Here is a 17,457-nt window from a genome sequence, read left to right as displayed (position 1 = left end):
TCTTCAGCTGTTCTTATTAGCTGTTCAAAATTTAGCCCTGTCCATTGTCGGATGTTTCTGAGCCACGATAGTCTTTTCCTTCCTAGGCCTCTCTTTCCCTCGATTTTTCCTTTCACTATAAGTTTGGCATATTGGTACTTATTATTTCTCTGTATGTGGCCTAGGTATGATGTTTTTCTAACTTTTACTGTGTTAAAAAGTTCTCTTTCCTTGCCTATTCTATGCAGCACTTCTTCGTTTGAGGTATGCGATGTCCATGAAATTTTGAGTATTCTCCGGTAGATCCACATTTCAAAGGCCTCCAATTTATTTACGGTTGATGTTTTAAGGGTCCAAGGATTTTAATTCCTCAGGTAGTATTTCTTATTTCCATATATTTTTAATTAATTTCTGAATTTTACCTGTTCCTTTGCGAGTAAAAACTCGTTACCGTTCCTTAATTAGTTTGAGGTGTTTTTGAGTAGTCTATATAGTAAAAACTGAAAATAAAACATTTATTAAAGCTCAGAAATATTTTCTCTTTTTGTATATTTTGTTAATATACCTTTTAGAAGGATGTTAAAAGAGAATACGTACTATTTTTCTTTATCTAAAAGTGATAAAACCAAGTGAAGCGATTAAATAAACCAATTTCAACAGTTAGAAGTAAATATGTGATAAAATAACAATGAAATAGGCCATATTTTTCTTATAAATTACCACTCAGACAAAATAATCGTTAATATGTACAAAAAATAGTTTATTTTAACTTCCTTTTTCATAATATTAAATCAAATTTTGACAATCATTTCAGACGTAATGATAAATCGATGACACACTAATAAAAGTAGGCATTAATTAGCTAACAATGTAAACATGTCCCAAATTTCAATATATAAAATCAATTTCCCCATTTAGCAGATTTTCTGCCATATACGGCAACAATGCATTCATCCTGCAACCTATAAATAAATTTATATCCAATCTTCTCCTAGTATAGCGCGTTGGAGGAATGCCAGGGAGGCAGAGCCGCGGTGAGCCTCGTTCCCGGACCATGCCCCAAACTTATGTGGCCCAGAGTCATGGGGCGCCCTGAGTGAACAGGATCGTTCTCAGCAGGATGGTCGATTGTTACAGTGTTGTGAAAATACTTCTTATCAAGAAATGCATGATTTTTATATATTTGAAAGAAAGTTTTATAGAGATTTATATGTAATGTCTATGTTTATATCATGAAAAATATTTTGAATAACAAAAACAAAAACACATTAGAAATTCTTCTTTGCTTTATACTATATGGAACTTTTTCTTCTGGCTATTTACGTCCATGATCTCTACGTTCCAACCTTGTTCTTTATCTGGGCGTTTCTCTCTGTTGTCTTCCTGTTGGTTTATATTGTAACATTTCCTTTGTTTTCCTTTGCGTTTTCTAAACTATGTTTCCTCCAATTTAGAAGTACTATCATGTTTTTGTACCGAACGATATATTTAAATTTCTTTCAAATACCCCGAGTTGGTCTTTATTCTTCAATATTTTTTTTGGTATTAGGTACTCATGTCCCATATCGATTTTTTTTCATCAGAAACAGTTCTGAAGTCAATTAACAGATTGTACTCCATTTATTCATGATGTCCATTCCAGAATTATACATTCCAATTTTCCACAACCCCGCAAAACAAATGCTATTGTTAGTAATATCTGTATCTGCAGTAATATCAGCATCTGGAAATCCATGAAAGGTTTTCAAGACGTTACGTGTGGACTCTATATTATATATTTCATATGAATGTAAAACTTGAACGTCGATATCATGAATAAAATCGACGCTTTTTAAATGTGCTTGTATCGAACAATACTCAAACCAACTTGGACTAGCGAAACCAGAAAATAAGAACTTTTTCGAAGAATAGAACCCTATTAAATATTATTAGGAGAGGTAAACTAGAAGATCTTGGATATAGAATTAGATTAGCAAGATATAGGCATAGCACTTTAAGAAGAATATTTGCGGAACTACCCAAGTAGTGAGTGGAAGAAATAATTACCTACTTATGTGAAATTTATTTACAATTCGAGGATAATCCCAAAAATGGCATTTGTATCGAAGTTACTAGCAATTATGTATAAGAAATAATCCAATTACTTGTTTGATTTCTAAATGAGTCATTGCACTAGCTAGAGCATGTAAAAATATGTTGTTCGGAAACTCAATGTCTCATTATTATAATAACATATCGATAATAAATACCCTGTCGCTAGTAACACTCAACGGAGCTAGCGACAGTAACAAGTAGTTTTGACAATTGTCATTCTTCTAGTTTTGAGAGTTGTAATGTTTTAGTCATAGACGTATATATTAACATATATATTAATATAACGTCTATGGTTTTAATTAGTTCTTTGTCTTGATTATCATGGTGATATATGCTTGTGAGTCGTTCTTGAATAAACGTTAATGTCTGAAATCCTATTAATACATAACACTCATATGTTTCTTGACTTCTTCCACTGACTTCTTTAATTACCCTATAAATTGTAGATGAAGTAATTTAGCCTAGTAGACCTCACCTGATTCTGTCACCTCGAAGAAGAAACAGCAGAGCACATTTTATGTCAGTGTGACAGTCTGGCAAATGTGCGGTTCTTTGCATTAGGAGAAGAAAATCCACCGGCAAATAGCTACATGGAAGGTACAGTCTCGAAGCTACTAGACTTTATAAAAAAGGGTCAGGCTAGAGAATGTTATCTAGGACTAGAGGACCACAATAGATCTGAAAAGGTCGCAGTGGAATAGGCCGAAAGGCCACCTCTCTTAATCTAATCTAATCTAATCTAGACCTCACATTGCGGCCCGACCTTTAATGTGTTTTATGTTTTTTATAAGATCTTTGCTGTCATTTTACTACATCACTTTGCTACATCTATTTTTGCAGCTTTCATTCAGGCTTTACTGTCGATCTTCTTTTGGACAAAGACCTTGCATCAACAGCTGCTTATACATTTTTATCATTGTACCGCTCATGCTCGCTCTCTGGACATTTTTCAATACTTGCTGATCTTCATTGCGGTCTGCTGCCAACTTTTTAGTAGTTTTTCTTCATTTTCATAGGTATGAACTGGAATGGGAACACGTTATACTTACTGCTGTACGTCTGGGGGTTGCGTTGATCTGTTTTCACGAGGCAATGGTCAGTATGTCATGAAATTTTTCAAGAAACCTTTGTGTCGCCTAATACCCAGAGTTGAGTCGACTGAACATGAAGAGTATCTACACCACAAAAAAGTCTCATATACCGCAACAAAATACTTTATTATATTATAAACTGTAACTGAATTTTCTCTTTTTTACTCTCTTTAATCAGAGAATAATTGGATTGATGTCAAAAAGATTCACAATATATTAGACTTTCACGTGATTCTATACAATCGAAACACTTTCCTTCAAAGTCTTAACGAAAAACTGTGCAATATTGGTACAGTATCTGAAGTAACAAAAAATATATTGTCTAACCAATTCTGTTAAATATTTGGAAGAGTTTTATATTATAAAGATTTCATGGGGGACAGATGATTATTTAATCTAAAAACTAACGTTAATCCAGTCGTCAGAGGCGAAAATGCAACTGAACCTCTTAAAATCATAAAAACAATGAATTTTGCTGAGAATGTTAATTTTGGGACCCCAAAAAATATGTAAAAAAGTTTAATACTGCTTCCCCCCAGGCTTTCCTCTAAAACCTCTCGAAGGGGGGAGGGGCGGAAAAAATCGATTTACCAAGAATCTGTATACGGTAGAAAAAAAATATTTCAAATAAAAAATGCAGCTGAGATAATTCCAAACAAAAATATTTATTCGCACTTTTTGTGTAGAATAAACGGTTCTCTTAGAAACGGCGCTTGAAGCAACTAGCGATTTTCAATTTCAGTGACGCGTCCGAAAACAATTTTAAATAAAATTTGATATCTTTTGATCAGAGTGTCCGATCCACAAAAATCAAAATCCGTTTTAAAGCTAAAAAGTGCAGCTTTTGTATGCGATTTTAGTATTTTGCTCAAATGAAGTCAGTTTTATACAGATGTTAAGAAAATAGACGTTGTGCAATTTTTGCCATTTTTTATTATTCTCATCAAATTTGTCACTTTCATTGAGATGTTGCTATGGAATTACTATTGCTATAGCCTAATTTTTAAAACTTATAGCATGAAATGCCGGTTTTGAGTTTTGGCAACAATGTGAGGCATTTGAAATATGCCTAAAAAACGCCGAATTTAAACTTTCACATTACAAACGATCTAAAACATTTAAAACTACATTTTTTCAATTACACAAGTACGTTTTTCGAAACTACACAATTTCGGCTACAAATTCTACCCAATCCTGTCTTCGTGGACAAAATCAAAATTTCATGTTATAAGTTTTGAAGATTAATCTCTAACAATCGAAATTCCACTGCGATCGGTAAGTGAAAGTGATAAATTTTATTATTCTTATGAAAATCGTAAAATATGGCAAAAATCGAGCAACTTTACCTTTAAAACGCTTTTGATTTTTGTCGGTAGGACACTCTAATCAAAAGATATCAAATTTTTACCGTCGAATGATAGAAATTTTAACAGTGTATATCAGTTTTATGAGTGCTAATAAGTAATATTTTTGTTTAAAATTATCTCAGCTACATTTTTTATTTTTATTTGAAACATTATTTTCTACGGCGTACCTACAGATTCTAGATAAATAGCTTTCCCGATTTTCTCCTCCTACGAGTGACTTTTTATGGGGAAGCCGGGAGTAGGAGTGGGACACTTTCTTGCACTTTTTTTTGGTCCTAAAATTGATATTCTCAGTAAAATTCAGCTAGTTTGTATAATTTTAAGAGGTCAAATCTCTGATGACGGGACTATGTAAGCAGATTTTATTTTAATTGTAACCTATTTAAAATAAGAATCTGCTACAATACTGCTGCTAATGGTGCAGTGATGTATACTACGAAAACTTCCTTTATTTTATTCATACTCAAACGAGAAATTTTTCGTTATCTGATAAAGTTCATTACTTACGGATCTATAAATATCAATATTTTTTCAATGGAGGCGGAAAATCTCTAAATCGGCCCTGCTTTTATAACCTTGAATTTCATGTGTGCGATTTCGACTATTTTTATTTGGGAGGAAAATCTTGTCAAAAATGTTGCAGGCACCAGCTGATCAATGCTTGTCTACTACTATGTATAAATTATCTCGGAAAAATATTATTCTGTTGCTTGTAGGAGTGTAAATCAATTATCTTGACAGGGTTACATATTTTTAATTATTAAGGCCATGAGAATTTCTCAGCTGAAGTGGTCGTTGTGTATGAAAATAAATCTGTTCTTGACGATAAGTTTTTTTGAATGTAGTATTTAGTCTAAGCCTTTCTTTTCTTTTATCGGAGAAAGTACTTTCATTATTCCTGTGATTCAACGAATTTTATTTACCTATTGTACATCTTATGGTTCTTTATTCGCAGCAAATACGTATCAACAAAAAAAGAAAAATGCTATAGACGATTGTTTCTACATACGTTCTCAATTTTTATTAATAAATTATGATATCATTTTAAAATTTATGTTTTATAATAATAATATCATTCCAACGTTTAAAAGTATGCAACCCGTGTTTCACAGAAGCGTAAAACAGGTTTCAAACCTTGGTTAAAGTTTTAAAAATTCAGCAAAATGATTAGTTGTAGGATAAAACATAAATAAAACTCGGATAAATTGTATATGTTAGAAACATTTTATTTTCAAAATCAGATTTTGTAGTTGTTTACGTTTACATAATCATAAACACCTGTTATATCATTGCAATTTGCCATTGTTTAGGACGTGAAGTTGGCCACAAATGTACAATATTTTCAAATTATCTACATTATAAACAAAATTTTCAATTGTTTACACTTTTTTTAACGCATAATGAGGAGTAATTACAAGGTATCTTCAAATAAAGATTCGCAAATTATGTTTATTAAATCTAAAAAGCACAGTTTAAAAAAAAACGCAGAAGTTATAAAAAAGTTATATGACAGCATAAAATTTAAGGTTTATTATCAACTATCTTCACAATAGTTACATATTTGGTTATTGATCTGTCAAATCAACAATCTGTCATCGGTTTGTTTAAAGTACCTGGTGATCTCATTAGCTATCATCTTCAATTAAAAAATTAGGGTCACTTGCTATTGGGTGTGGAAAATTCTCTTTCAGCACAACAAATTCTAACAGGTACTGCTTTTGTGCCACTTTGCATTGTAAATAAGCTACTTAGTGGAAAATTGAGGTTAACGCCCTGTTTTAAATTGTTGCCGATTCGTTTGAAAACAATTTAGTACTATTTACAAGATAATTGCAGTCGTATTGTACGATATAAACAATTTTGTATTTTTACAGACGTCCACAAAGACCACCACAACTACAATGACCACCCCTGCAAAATTATATGGAAAAGATTTGAGTGTTTACGATGATGTAGATGTTGATGAACTACTGGATAAATTAACCGCTGAAGAAATTAGTATTTTAGCAAAGGAGGCTGATCCTGATGTAAGTAAATAAACACTTTTACCACATCCTTTTTGCATTAAGGTGAGCGGCCAGATGGTTTTAACTGCTGTTTATTTTGACTTTTCTGTCCCTGGCACACAAATGTTATGTTTCTACCTGTTAATACTAACTGTTGTAACATTTATTATGTAAAACGGGACGTATCTTACTAAATTTTTCAGTTTTGTTAATTTTATTTAAAGCAGATAAAACAAAATACCAAAAAACCACCAAATCATTACAATTTACAGTTTTGAGATGCATAATTGTAAAACTATTTTGTTTTTTCTCGATATGTTGTACTCTTTTTTTGTTAGGAACTGTCCATTCTTCTTGAACTTAAACCCTGGTATGAAATTTACTGAATTTTCAATGTTGTTACTCACTACTTTGAGATGATAAATTGCAGGAAGGTCTGGTAGACTATTTAGATCATTTTCTTTGCGATTCAGGTGATAAAGGTGTTCAAGAAGCTCTGTAACTCAAGGAATATGCATTACAGTTGCCACCAAATGATTGTAGAATTTATTATCTGCATGTCATTATGAAATTGTTTCTATTTGCTGGGATTACTCACAAAAGCAGGTAGAAGTCCTGTGTTCATATGTGACTGGACTATTTGTTTGTGGTAGATAAACTTAACTACACCACCTCCACCAACTTCTGCAATAATTGGATGACAACTATACATTTAGGTTTCATAAAGTATTTAGTAGTACATTTTTAAAATTGTTTCTTATGGTAAACATGGTCTGAAACTCAAAAGAATTTGTGTTATGTTTAGGTTTGCTCAAACATTTAGTAAAATGTTTTTAAAATTATTTCTAATTATCTTGTTAATATTTCTCTACAATTTTCAGTATTTCTTATGTTTCCATTTTTGTGAATAGATAAAATATGCCATTTTCCATTAGTCTGGCGGTGGGTGTCCATTCAGCAATATTTCAAAGACTTTTGTTAACACCTGAAAAAGTTTAGATGTTTCATTTTGAATCAATTCTGCCGGTATATCTTACTGGACTGGACTGGACTGTAAGCTTTACCATTGTTTATACTACTCACTACCATTTTCAAAGTTTCCATGCTAATATTTACAGATTCCCTCTTTATTTTTAAACCTATGACATCATTTTCCAGCTATTTTCTCCTTTCTTCTGTCAGTAAGTTTGTATTTATTTGCAGTAACATAAATCAATATTTTTTTCTTTTAGAACTGTGGTTTACACTGCTCATTTTATTCTCTTGTATTCCATCTGATCCTCACCAGTTTTAGTACTTAGCCATTTTTGGTAAAGCTTAATTTTTGTTGAAACCAGCTCTTCTATTTTGTCATTCTGCCGGAGTATGCTTGCTTTCGTTTTGATTGTTGTGCTATAGCACATTGTTCTTATCGTTAATAATCCTACAGAACTATAAGAACTTATAAGCGACCTAAATGCAAGTAGCAATGAAGTTGGTCTAAAAATGAACTGAAGCAAAAACAAAAACCATGTACAATGAGCTAGTGGATGTCCAAAATGTAATAATAAACAACACTACACTTGAGACAGTAGACAACAATGTATACCTGGGACAATTGATACATAAATCTGGCTCCTTACTTAAAGAAATCAATAGAAGAATAAAATTGGCTTGGACATCTTTGAATAAAAATGTAATATTCAAATCTAGAATGCCACTCCACCTAAAAAAAAGAGCGTTCAATTAGTGTATACTACCAATTGTGACATACGGCGTAGAAACTTCGACACTAAAGAAAGAGATAATAGTAAAACTCAAAGTCACTCCCAACGTCAATGAAGCGATGCATGTAGGCATAACAAAGAGAGATTGCAAAAGAACCTAGGTCACTGATGTAATCCACAGAATCAAATCTTTAAAATGACAGTTGGTGGGACATTTAGAGAGAAGAACTGACAATATATGGACCACTAGAGTTACACTGTGGTATCTAAGAGGTGTCAAGAGACCAAGACGACATCCAAACTTAAGATGGGACTATGACATAAAGAAACAAGCAGGTACAATGTGGCACAGAGAAGTGAATATTAGATAATCATGGGCAGAAATAAAGAACAACTATGTAAGGGAGGCTGCACCATAATCAGTAGAATATGCTGACATTTCGATACGAAAAAGCTTGTATGATGATTGTCGGGTTTTACTCACTGTTGACCAAAAATGGACACATATCTCAGATGAGAGTCTTTTGACGATGATCAAACGCAATCAGAACCAATTTTTTCATCGATGAAATATAGCTCCTTATTTAAATGCCAGAGATGAATTGACGCAAATTTGTGGAACAAATGCCCTGGTTTGTCCCGCAAAAACATTTTCTTCTGTCAAGACAACTTTTGTCCTCATTAAATTACACCAATTGGGATACAAACTGATCGACCAAAAACTTCGGCAGATTTAACTTCATGTGATTATTTTCTGACGCGACGACGCCGTTATGCAACGAAGATAAGGTCATAGACGAAACTATGCGAGTTCAAGCAAGTTAGTGTTCAGAAAGGATAAAAAGGTAAATTTTCGAGTAAATTGAGCCAAAGATGACAGTGAAAGAGTGTTCTAGGTGTATTAAGAGAAAAAAGACTATGTTGGACGTCAAAAAAGCAATAGGCTCGAGAAACTTCGATGATGAAATGTGCCGAGATAAAAACATCTAGTAAACAAACAGCAATGGCACATTCTACAAAACCATTCATATATAGAGAGATCTCTCGGTGTGAAACTCCTCTTGCCTCCTTGTATCCTTGTAGGGTAACTTGATCATTTACTTTTGTTGATATTATTCTCGCTGTTAATGTAGTTGTTGTGTTTAATAAATGTATACCTCCTTTATAAACCCTGGAATAAAAAAAATTCAATTATCACTATATGTTTCTTTGCCATCCCTTTTTATAGTACACCGCCTATATGAGTTACTATTTTTCTATCTGTACTTGTCCTCTTCCAAATTCTGAGCTCATAATAATACAACACAGAATAATTGTGTTAAATCTGTTAAAAATTATTATTCTTCACAATTTCCTGTGTGAAATTTATGTGACCATTATCCTTGACACTTTTGGTATGATTTAACTCAAACTCTGACCTTGCTGAATATAAGATAAAGTGTTTTAATCTAAAAATAATCTGTATACATCAGAAACATTGATAAATAATTTAATCACTAGTGTATTTATATAAACTAAAAATGCAAATTTTGTTGTTTATTGAAATCGTAAACAACAGCGATTGAAGATGCTGATTGTAAATTTAAATATTGAAATATATGCTAATTTTTCTTGTAAAGTTGTAGTGAAATACAAGAAACTAGCAATGGGAATGTAAAATATTTTTATATAAGCAGTGATGTCTGCTTTAGTATCTGTTGTTGAGGGGCCAGAATTTTGATTTTGAAAAAGTTTAGTTCTCTCTCCAATTATCTTTCTATATCCTCTATTCTCTTCCTTCGATTTATTCTCTTTTGTTCCCTTCGTAACAGCCGCTATTTTCTACAATGTTTTCTTTATCCATGGTTTAGGTTTAGATTAACTTAATGATATGGGGCGAGAATCTTCTTGAGAAAGGGATATTCTCGGTGAGAAAATTCCCGCCGGTAATTTTCTCAAAATACTTTTAGCAGTATGGTTTGCGGAGCAAAACGGACTGCCGGGAATTCCAGAGGCGTTTATTTGTAAATTGTCATATTATATTGCTCTATTAACGAACAGCGCCAGTGCCATGGTAAAAGCCAGAAACAATATTCATGAAAAATAAAAAGCTGTTTACGGTTGCGTCGCCGTAACACCCAAACTTAATTTTCACAGCTTGAAAAATCTTCTATAGACAAAATATGCCCTAAAAGCTTTACCAGCTGGTCAGACTGTAGATACTGTAGTAGAATGTTTCTAGTTTTTATAGTAGAATATTTATTGCATCAAGTTCTTCATTGAGCCCCTACCTTTTTAATCTTGAGACCAAAGAACTATTGAAGGAGAAGTTGGTGGGTTGGAGATAAGGTAGGATTTAAAAATAATCGTAATAATAATATCGTATGGCATTTTTACTGGGGAGATACTATTGCACAGGTTCCTTGTTTGTTATCCTGTTTGAATCATGTTTCAAGTAACTATTATAGTGTCGATACACACTAGCCCAGGGAATCGACGGCTTTACGTACCCTCCGAAGAACGATGGACGGCTCTTATCATTTTTAGAAATGGAAACGTCGTTGTTGGTGCTAAGATTCGAACTCGTGCGGTCTGGTGTAGAATGTCATTATCTTGACGAGCATTTGTAACCACAGCATGTTTCTCCAGAGGGAAAAATATTAGTGCCTTCTCTTGTTAGTTTAAAAATTTTTCTTCAATATCCTCCTCAAATTTTCTTTCCTTTTCTACAGGCACTTATTTTAAATTGTGTTTCTCCCAAACTAAGTCTAATTCATTCAAAATTTTCTCTCTTGTTATATTTGGAAAAGTTTCGTTACTGGTAGTCTGCTAAAAGTTCATTAAAAGAAACCACGAGTCCATTCATACAGCGACTATAAAGTAATAATGTCATTATTGAATTTTTATTGAGTTATTTCGAATTTATCCTCTAAATTCACAATAATCCTATATAAACTGTCATAATGAAGGCATTTTTCACAGTTTTCTTAACTTTTTTTAGGATAGTTTTTTACCTCCCTCCCAAAGGACTAGTTATGAATGTGATAAGGATCCAACAGGACCCCTCAATAGGAAAAAGTTAATAGAGCATATAAATAAGGAAGCTATAGAAACCCCCGATATACCTGAATTGGAACCTTACGTTGCTGGCATGGTACGAGGGAAAAAAGTAAGTTTTTTGCTAATATACTTAGAAATTTACACTATTACACGATATATTTTATTCATATTCACTCCACTTGTATCAAATGAATAATATATTTTAATTTTGATTTAAAATGTGGTTCATTACGAATTTGTCGATGTAAAAAACAGTTATAACCTCACTTAACCCAACTTTTATGAAAATCTGTAAGTTTATTGCTGTATAAAAAAACATTATGAAAGTTACCCATTTCAATTTTTATTAATTATTATTAAAATTTATTAATATGGCCAATTATAAAATATAGCTTTCATAACCTCTGACTACAGGTCAGATATTTTTTTGTATCAACTAGTTTGTCAGTTTATCTCCAAGAAGTTGATGGAAGTTTTTATGATAATCCATCAACATTACAATTAAGGAAGCTTACAAGTATCATCAAATGGAGGAAACGCATGCGCACGAGATAAAATGAACTAAAGGTAGTCTTAAAATAGGCTTAATTTAGTTATTAAAATACCTTTAACATGAAGAAATGGCAATTCTTTGTATTGTTACTCATTGTGTTGAATCAGTAATACTAGTTTTTATCATTGTAGTGCTAAAGAATTGTTTATTTTAACTTCGTCGCTGTGAACAAAACCTTACTTTTTGATGATAATCCGCCAAATTTCGCAATATTTGTTATATTTTACGACTGAAATAATATAAATGTGCATTGTTTGTAGTGGATTCCTCCGCCTCCGCCAGCGAAAGAACAAGAGGCTGAAGAACAAATCGCAGTAGATTTAGGAGATGAATATGAACAAGCCTTGACTGATGCTTCACAGGAGGAAATTATAGACTTAGCCGGTAAGTTTGATTTATCAACCAGTAACAAAAATTCCGTTCAGCTTATACTGTGTCTTTTGCTTCTCTACGGTGTAGAAAACACAAGTTTTGTGTGCACCTCCTCCCCACCACTATCTCGCTTTCTGTCGCACTTCCTTCCCCCCCTCTTATGTATCTCTCTTTCATACCGCCTCCTATATATTCAAATATCGTTGTAAAACCGTTTTGCTCTTACACTTTTATGTATTTTATATATATATATATATATATATATATATATATATATATATATATATATATATATATATATATATATATATATATATATATATATATATATATATATATATGAGGCGTTCAGAACCATAGTGGATAAGTCCACTTTTTACGAAAATTAATTTAGCGGTGTATCTATGTTCTACAAATAGAAATATTTTCGGTGCTATAACAAACCAAATCCAAAGTTACCGCAATAATAAACATATGACGTTAGCTTCCTATGTCTTTGAACAATGTGTTATATTATTTCGGGACAGAGTGGATCAAGTCCAGTTGAATAGTCAGATTGTGCTCAGTGCATTTATCGTAATCGTTTATGATTAAAAATGGATTCAAATGACGACATTCAATATAGCAGAACAAAAAACCCCGAAAAAAAGTATCTTAAGCCTGATTTAAATATCAGAAAAATGTATGACCTGTATGTAACTAAATGCAATAACAAAGGCAAAGTATTTCAGAAAAAAAAACAACAGTTGTGTTTACAACTAAGTTTAATTAACATTTTAAAATACCATCGAAAGATACGTGCGCCAAATGTGATCAACTGTCCTTAAAAATAGCTGCAGCAACTGAACCTGAGACATCCAATTCACTTATTGTTGAGAATAATGTTCACCTAGCAAAAGTAAAACAAGCTCGAGATGTACTATAATTGGACAGTAATGATGCATCAGATGAACACTATGTTGCTACTTTTGACCTCCAAAAAGCACTGCCATACACGAAATTGTCTACATCCATTGCATATTACAAAAGAAATATGTATGTCTATAACCTAACAAAAGCAACGGCTTTATGTATGTATGGGATGGTGGTAGAGGATCTCAGGAAATATCTTCAATATTGACCATGAATCTGAAAAAACATGCCAAAAATCATAACCACATAACTCTCTATTCAGATTCATGTATAGGACAAAACAGAAATTTTAAAGTTGCTGCCACGTTACTAAATCTTGTTCAAGATCCTTACATAAACATAAGAACGATAGATCACAAGTTTCTTGTATCTGGCCACCCCTTTTTGCCAAACGACCGAGATTTTGGGATTATTGAAAAGGCTGCCAGAAAATCTTCTCACATCTTTGGGCCAGACGACTGGATTGATGTAATACAAACTTCAAAATTGACAGTGCCTTTTGAAGTAACTAACATAAAAAGTAGTGACGTTGTGTCGACAAAGAACATAGAAGATGGATGAGGTACGAGGGAGAAGATCCTTGAGTTTTGAAGTACAAACCTACGCTGAATGAAGATTTTCCGTATATTACTGTCTCGATGGCCACAATAAATGTCTCAAAATTCATTGGTAATTAAAGTCATCGGTACTCCACACCTAGACTCTTGACAGAAGCAAAGAAAAAAGACATGCTGTCTCTCCTCTCATATCTGCCACCAGTCACACACTATCATTTTAAAAATCTCTGCATCAACAGAGGAACCTGTTCACGAATCCAACAACAGGGTGAAGAAGACGACATAGACGATCATGAACTGGTCTATGATGATTAAAACTAATGCCACTTAAGCTGTGAGAGTATTATTGAACATTGTTATAATACGTTTTTTATTTGATATTATTTTTTGTAACTAAAATTCCAGTTTTGTCATACTTCGTTTTTTAATCCTTTTTTTTTCACCAAATATATCAGAGAAATAATGGATCAAGTCCAATGTTTTTCAAGTGTCACCAATTATTTACAAAAAGGGTATTTATATAATATTACACATAGTTTAATTATGTAAACAGCGTATTAGATAAGAGGTTTTCACTTAGATTAGGTTCGTTGGTGTACTATGTAAATTTACATGATCCACTATGATTCTGAACGCATCATATATATATATATATATATATATATATATATATATATATATATATATATATATATATATATATATATATATACTAACTAGTGATTTTGCCTGTTACCATGCGACAGGGAATTCAATCAATTGCCATCTACAGTCACTCCACTCAATTTTTTCTGGCTTCCTCCTATTTAAGGCTAGGTCGCAAACAAAATGATATTTTAGTCTGTTATACTAACAAATAAGTCACTTTTGGAGAATCGCTGAACTTTTACCTAAAGTTGTGTTATGAAATCGATCTAGGTATAAAAACCAGCGTAATTCTAGTATAGCAATTCATTTTTTGGGAAAGCTCTAGTTTTGTATTATATTTTGTACCGATCACCAAATTCGCAAACAATATTTTAAGATCAACAAACTTTCAAGAGTTAAAAATTAAATTTTTAAAATAATAAACTTTTTGAATGAAAGGGCCGATCTTTTCACCTCCAGATAAATATTGTCCTATCTGACAGATAGTCATCTGGAGGATAGATATTTATTCATGAAATGAAATGTACTCGTTGTTTCACGTCAAATTATGTTGCGGTTACTTATCTGTAAGATAAATGTAAAATTTATTTCTGAACACAACAATATTTCATTATCAAAGAAATCACACTAATATTTTAATATCTCTTTTGATTATACAATATGTGGTGACAGAAATAAATTAAATTATGTAAAGAAAAATTTAATAACGAATAAAAAAATTATACATGCATATTAATGATTCTTCTGCTGTTTCTCCATAACACTAAAATATTAGAAAAGGTTTACTTAAACGTCTTCAACTTCAGAAGCAATTCATCTTCAAAATTGTCTTCATTTTCATCTCTCGCTGGGTTATAGAATATTGCTGTAGATTAGAACGGTTGAATCTTTTTAACTTTACGGCCACTTCAATTGGATAAAATAGTACCTAAATCTTCTCTTTTATACATAAAAAGTTCTACATATATGGTTTTAATATGGAATGCAGTATAGAAATTTTCTTCATGGATTGTTTAGTGGATCCCTTAAAAATGGCTTCACTGTACAATCAGAATCTTCAAGTAACAACCCAAGTAAATGAAAACGTTGAAGGCCTAAATTAAGTAAAGAAAAAGAGGTAGAATACCTACTTTTATAATCTCTTATTAGCAACTATTTACAATCATCATCATCATCATCAATCAGCCCTGAGTTGTCCATTGTTGAACACAGGCCTTCTCTAGACTTTTCCATCTGCTTTTGTTCTGCGCGTCTGCTATCCAATTGGTCACGATTCTTTTGAGGTCGTCGGTCCATCGCGTTGGGGTCTTCCTCGGCTTCGCTTGTCAGCCCGTGGTCTCCACTCAAGCAATTTTTTTGTCCAACTGTCGTCTTTCATTCTTGCAACATGTCCTGCCCATCTCCATTTTTGCCTTGTAATATGTTCGATAATGTCTTCCACTCCGGTTCGTCTACGAACTTCCTCGTTTCTTATTCTATTTCTCAAGCTTATTCCAAGCACTGATCTCTCCATCTTTCGTTGTGTCCTTCTCAATTTTTCGGCTGATGTTTTTGTGAGAGTTAAGGTTTCTGCTCCGTATGTGAGGACTGGTAGAACGCACTGGTTAAAAGCTTTTCTTTTTAAATGGATCGGTATATTTGTTTTAAATACGTCTCTCATTTTTCCGAATGCAGCCCAACCCAGACTTATTCTTCTGAGTAGCTCGCATGTTTGGTTATCTCGCGTTAACCTTATTTCGTGACCCAAATACACATATTTTTCCACAAGTTCTATGGGCGACTTTTCAATTTCTATTAGCTCATTGGGGACGAGATTGGTCATCATTTTTGTTTTTCCATAGTTTATTTTTAAACCGACTTTCTGGGTTACTTGCTGTAGTTGTTGTAGCATAACTCTGGCTTCTCCTAAGTTGTCTGTTATGAGAACAATATCATCGGCATATCTGAGATGATTGAATATCTTTCCATCGATGCTAATACCCTTTGATTCCCACTCTAGCCGTTTAAATGCGTACTCCATAACTGTTATAAATAGTTTTGGCGACAAGGTATCTCCTTGCCGCACCCCTCTGCCAATTTTTATCTTCTCAGTCATGCAATGGAGGTTAACGGTTGTTGTCGCATTTTCGTATATATTTCGAATAATATTTGCGTACCTGTGATCTATTCTGCATTCTGATAGTGCTTTTAAGATAGTAACTGTTTCGACTGTGTCAAATGCTTTGTGGAAGTCGACAAAGATAAGAGCAAGGGGTCTGTTATATTCGATAGACTTTTCAACTAGAGTTTTAAGGCATTGCAAATGGTCCTTTGTTCTGTGTCCCGCTCGAAATCCTGCCTGTTCTTCTGATTGATAGAAATCGAGTTTTGCTTCTAATCTGTTTGTCAGTATTCGAGTAAAGAGCTTGTATAGGTGGTTAAGCAAACTAATTGGCCTATAGTTTTCGAGATCTGATTTATCCCCTTTTTTGTGGAGGAGGATTGTAACCGAATTCCTCCATTTACTTGGAATGTTTTCACTATGCAGACATAGATTAAAAAGTGTTTGGATTCGGGACATCAAAAGTGGACCTCCTAGTTTAATTGTCTCAATGACTACACCATCTTTCCCCGGAGCTCTATTATTTTTCATATTTTTGAGGGCATGTTGAATTTCCTCTCGTGATATATCTGGTATATGCTCCGATCCTACATTTTGTACCTTTTGTATTGGTTGTTCGATGAGCTCTGGAATAACTTGACTTTTATATAATGTTTCATAGAAACTTTCCACTATATGTAATATGCTTGGTCTATCTGAGATAATATTTCCATTTTTGTCTTTAAGTTGGAAGATTTCTTTTTTGCCATTTTCCATTTTTCTTCTCAATGCTTTCATGCTTTTGTTGTCTTCTATAATTTTTATAATTTTCTCGTTGTTGTATTTTCTAATATCCCGTCTGATGGCTTTAGAGATTTCTTTATTGATGCTGTTTATATCTTGTGAGTCAACATTTCCTTGACTTCTCAGCATTCTACGATCTTCCATTTTTTGTTTCGTTTCTTTACTAATTTTTTGTTCTTTTCCATGTTTAGGGCCAAATTTTTCCTGAGCTTGTGTTAATGTATCTACTATTTCTTCGTTTAGGTTATT

At 32.8% G+C, this 17,457-nt stretch overlaps 1 protein-coding gene across 9 annotated transcripts in view; it reads left to right on the top strand.

Annotated features, from left to right (window-relative positions):
- Window positions 1-17,457, top strand: part of tmod (tropomodulin) — a 351,180-nt gene that overhangs the window by 227,795 nt on the left and 105,928 nt on the right. For 8 of the 9 annotated variants that reach the window (XR_011951597.1, XR_011951596.1, XM_072540128.1 and 5 more), the window contains exons 2-4: window positions 6,406-6,558; window positions 11,224-11,391; window positions 12,096-12,219. Coding sequence is in view for 7 of the 9 variants with exons in the window: in XM_072540128.1 (XP_072396229.1) it covers window positions 6,406-6,558; window positions 11,224-11,391; window positions 12,096-12,219 (445 nt within the window). In the remaining 2 variants the exon portion in view is untranslated. Of the gene's footprint in view, window positions 1-6,097; window positions 6,241-6,405; window positions 6,559-11,223; window positions 11,392-12,095; window positions 12,220-17,457 lie in introns of those variants that run through there. The other variant, XM_072540133.1, reaches the window with a different exon arrangement.

The sequence above is a fragment of the Diabrotica undecimpunctata genome, chromosome 8, assembly GCF_040954645.1.
Source record: "Diabrotica undecimpunctata isolate CICGRU chromosome 8, icDiaUnde3, whole genome shotgun sequence".
NCBI lineage: Eukaryota > Metazoa > Arthropoda > Insecta > Coleoptera > Chrysomelidae > Diabrotica > Diabrotica undecimpunctata.
The sequence above is the reverse complement of the archived record's forward strand: the minus strand, read 5'-3'. Positions and strand labels throughout refer to the sequence as shown.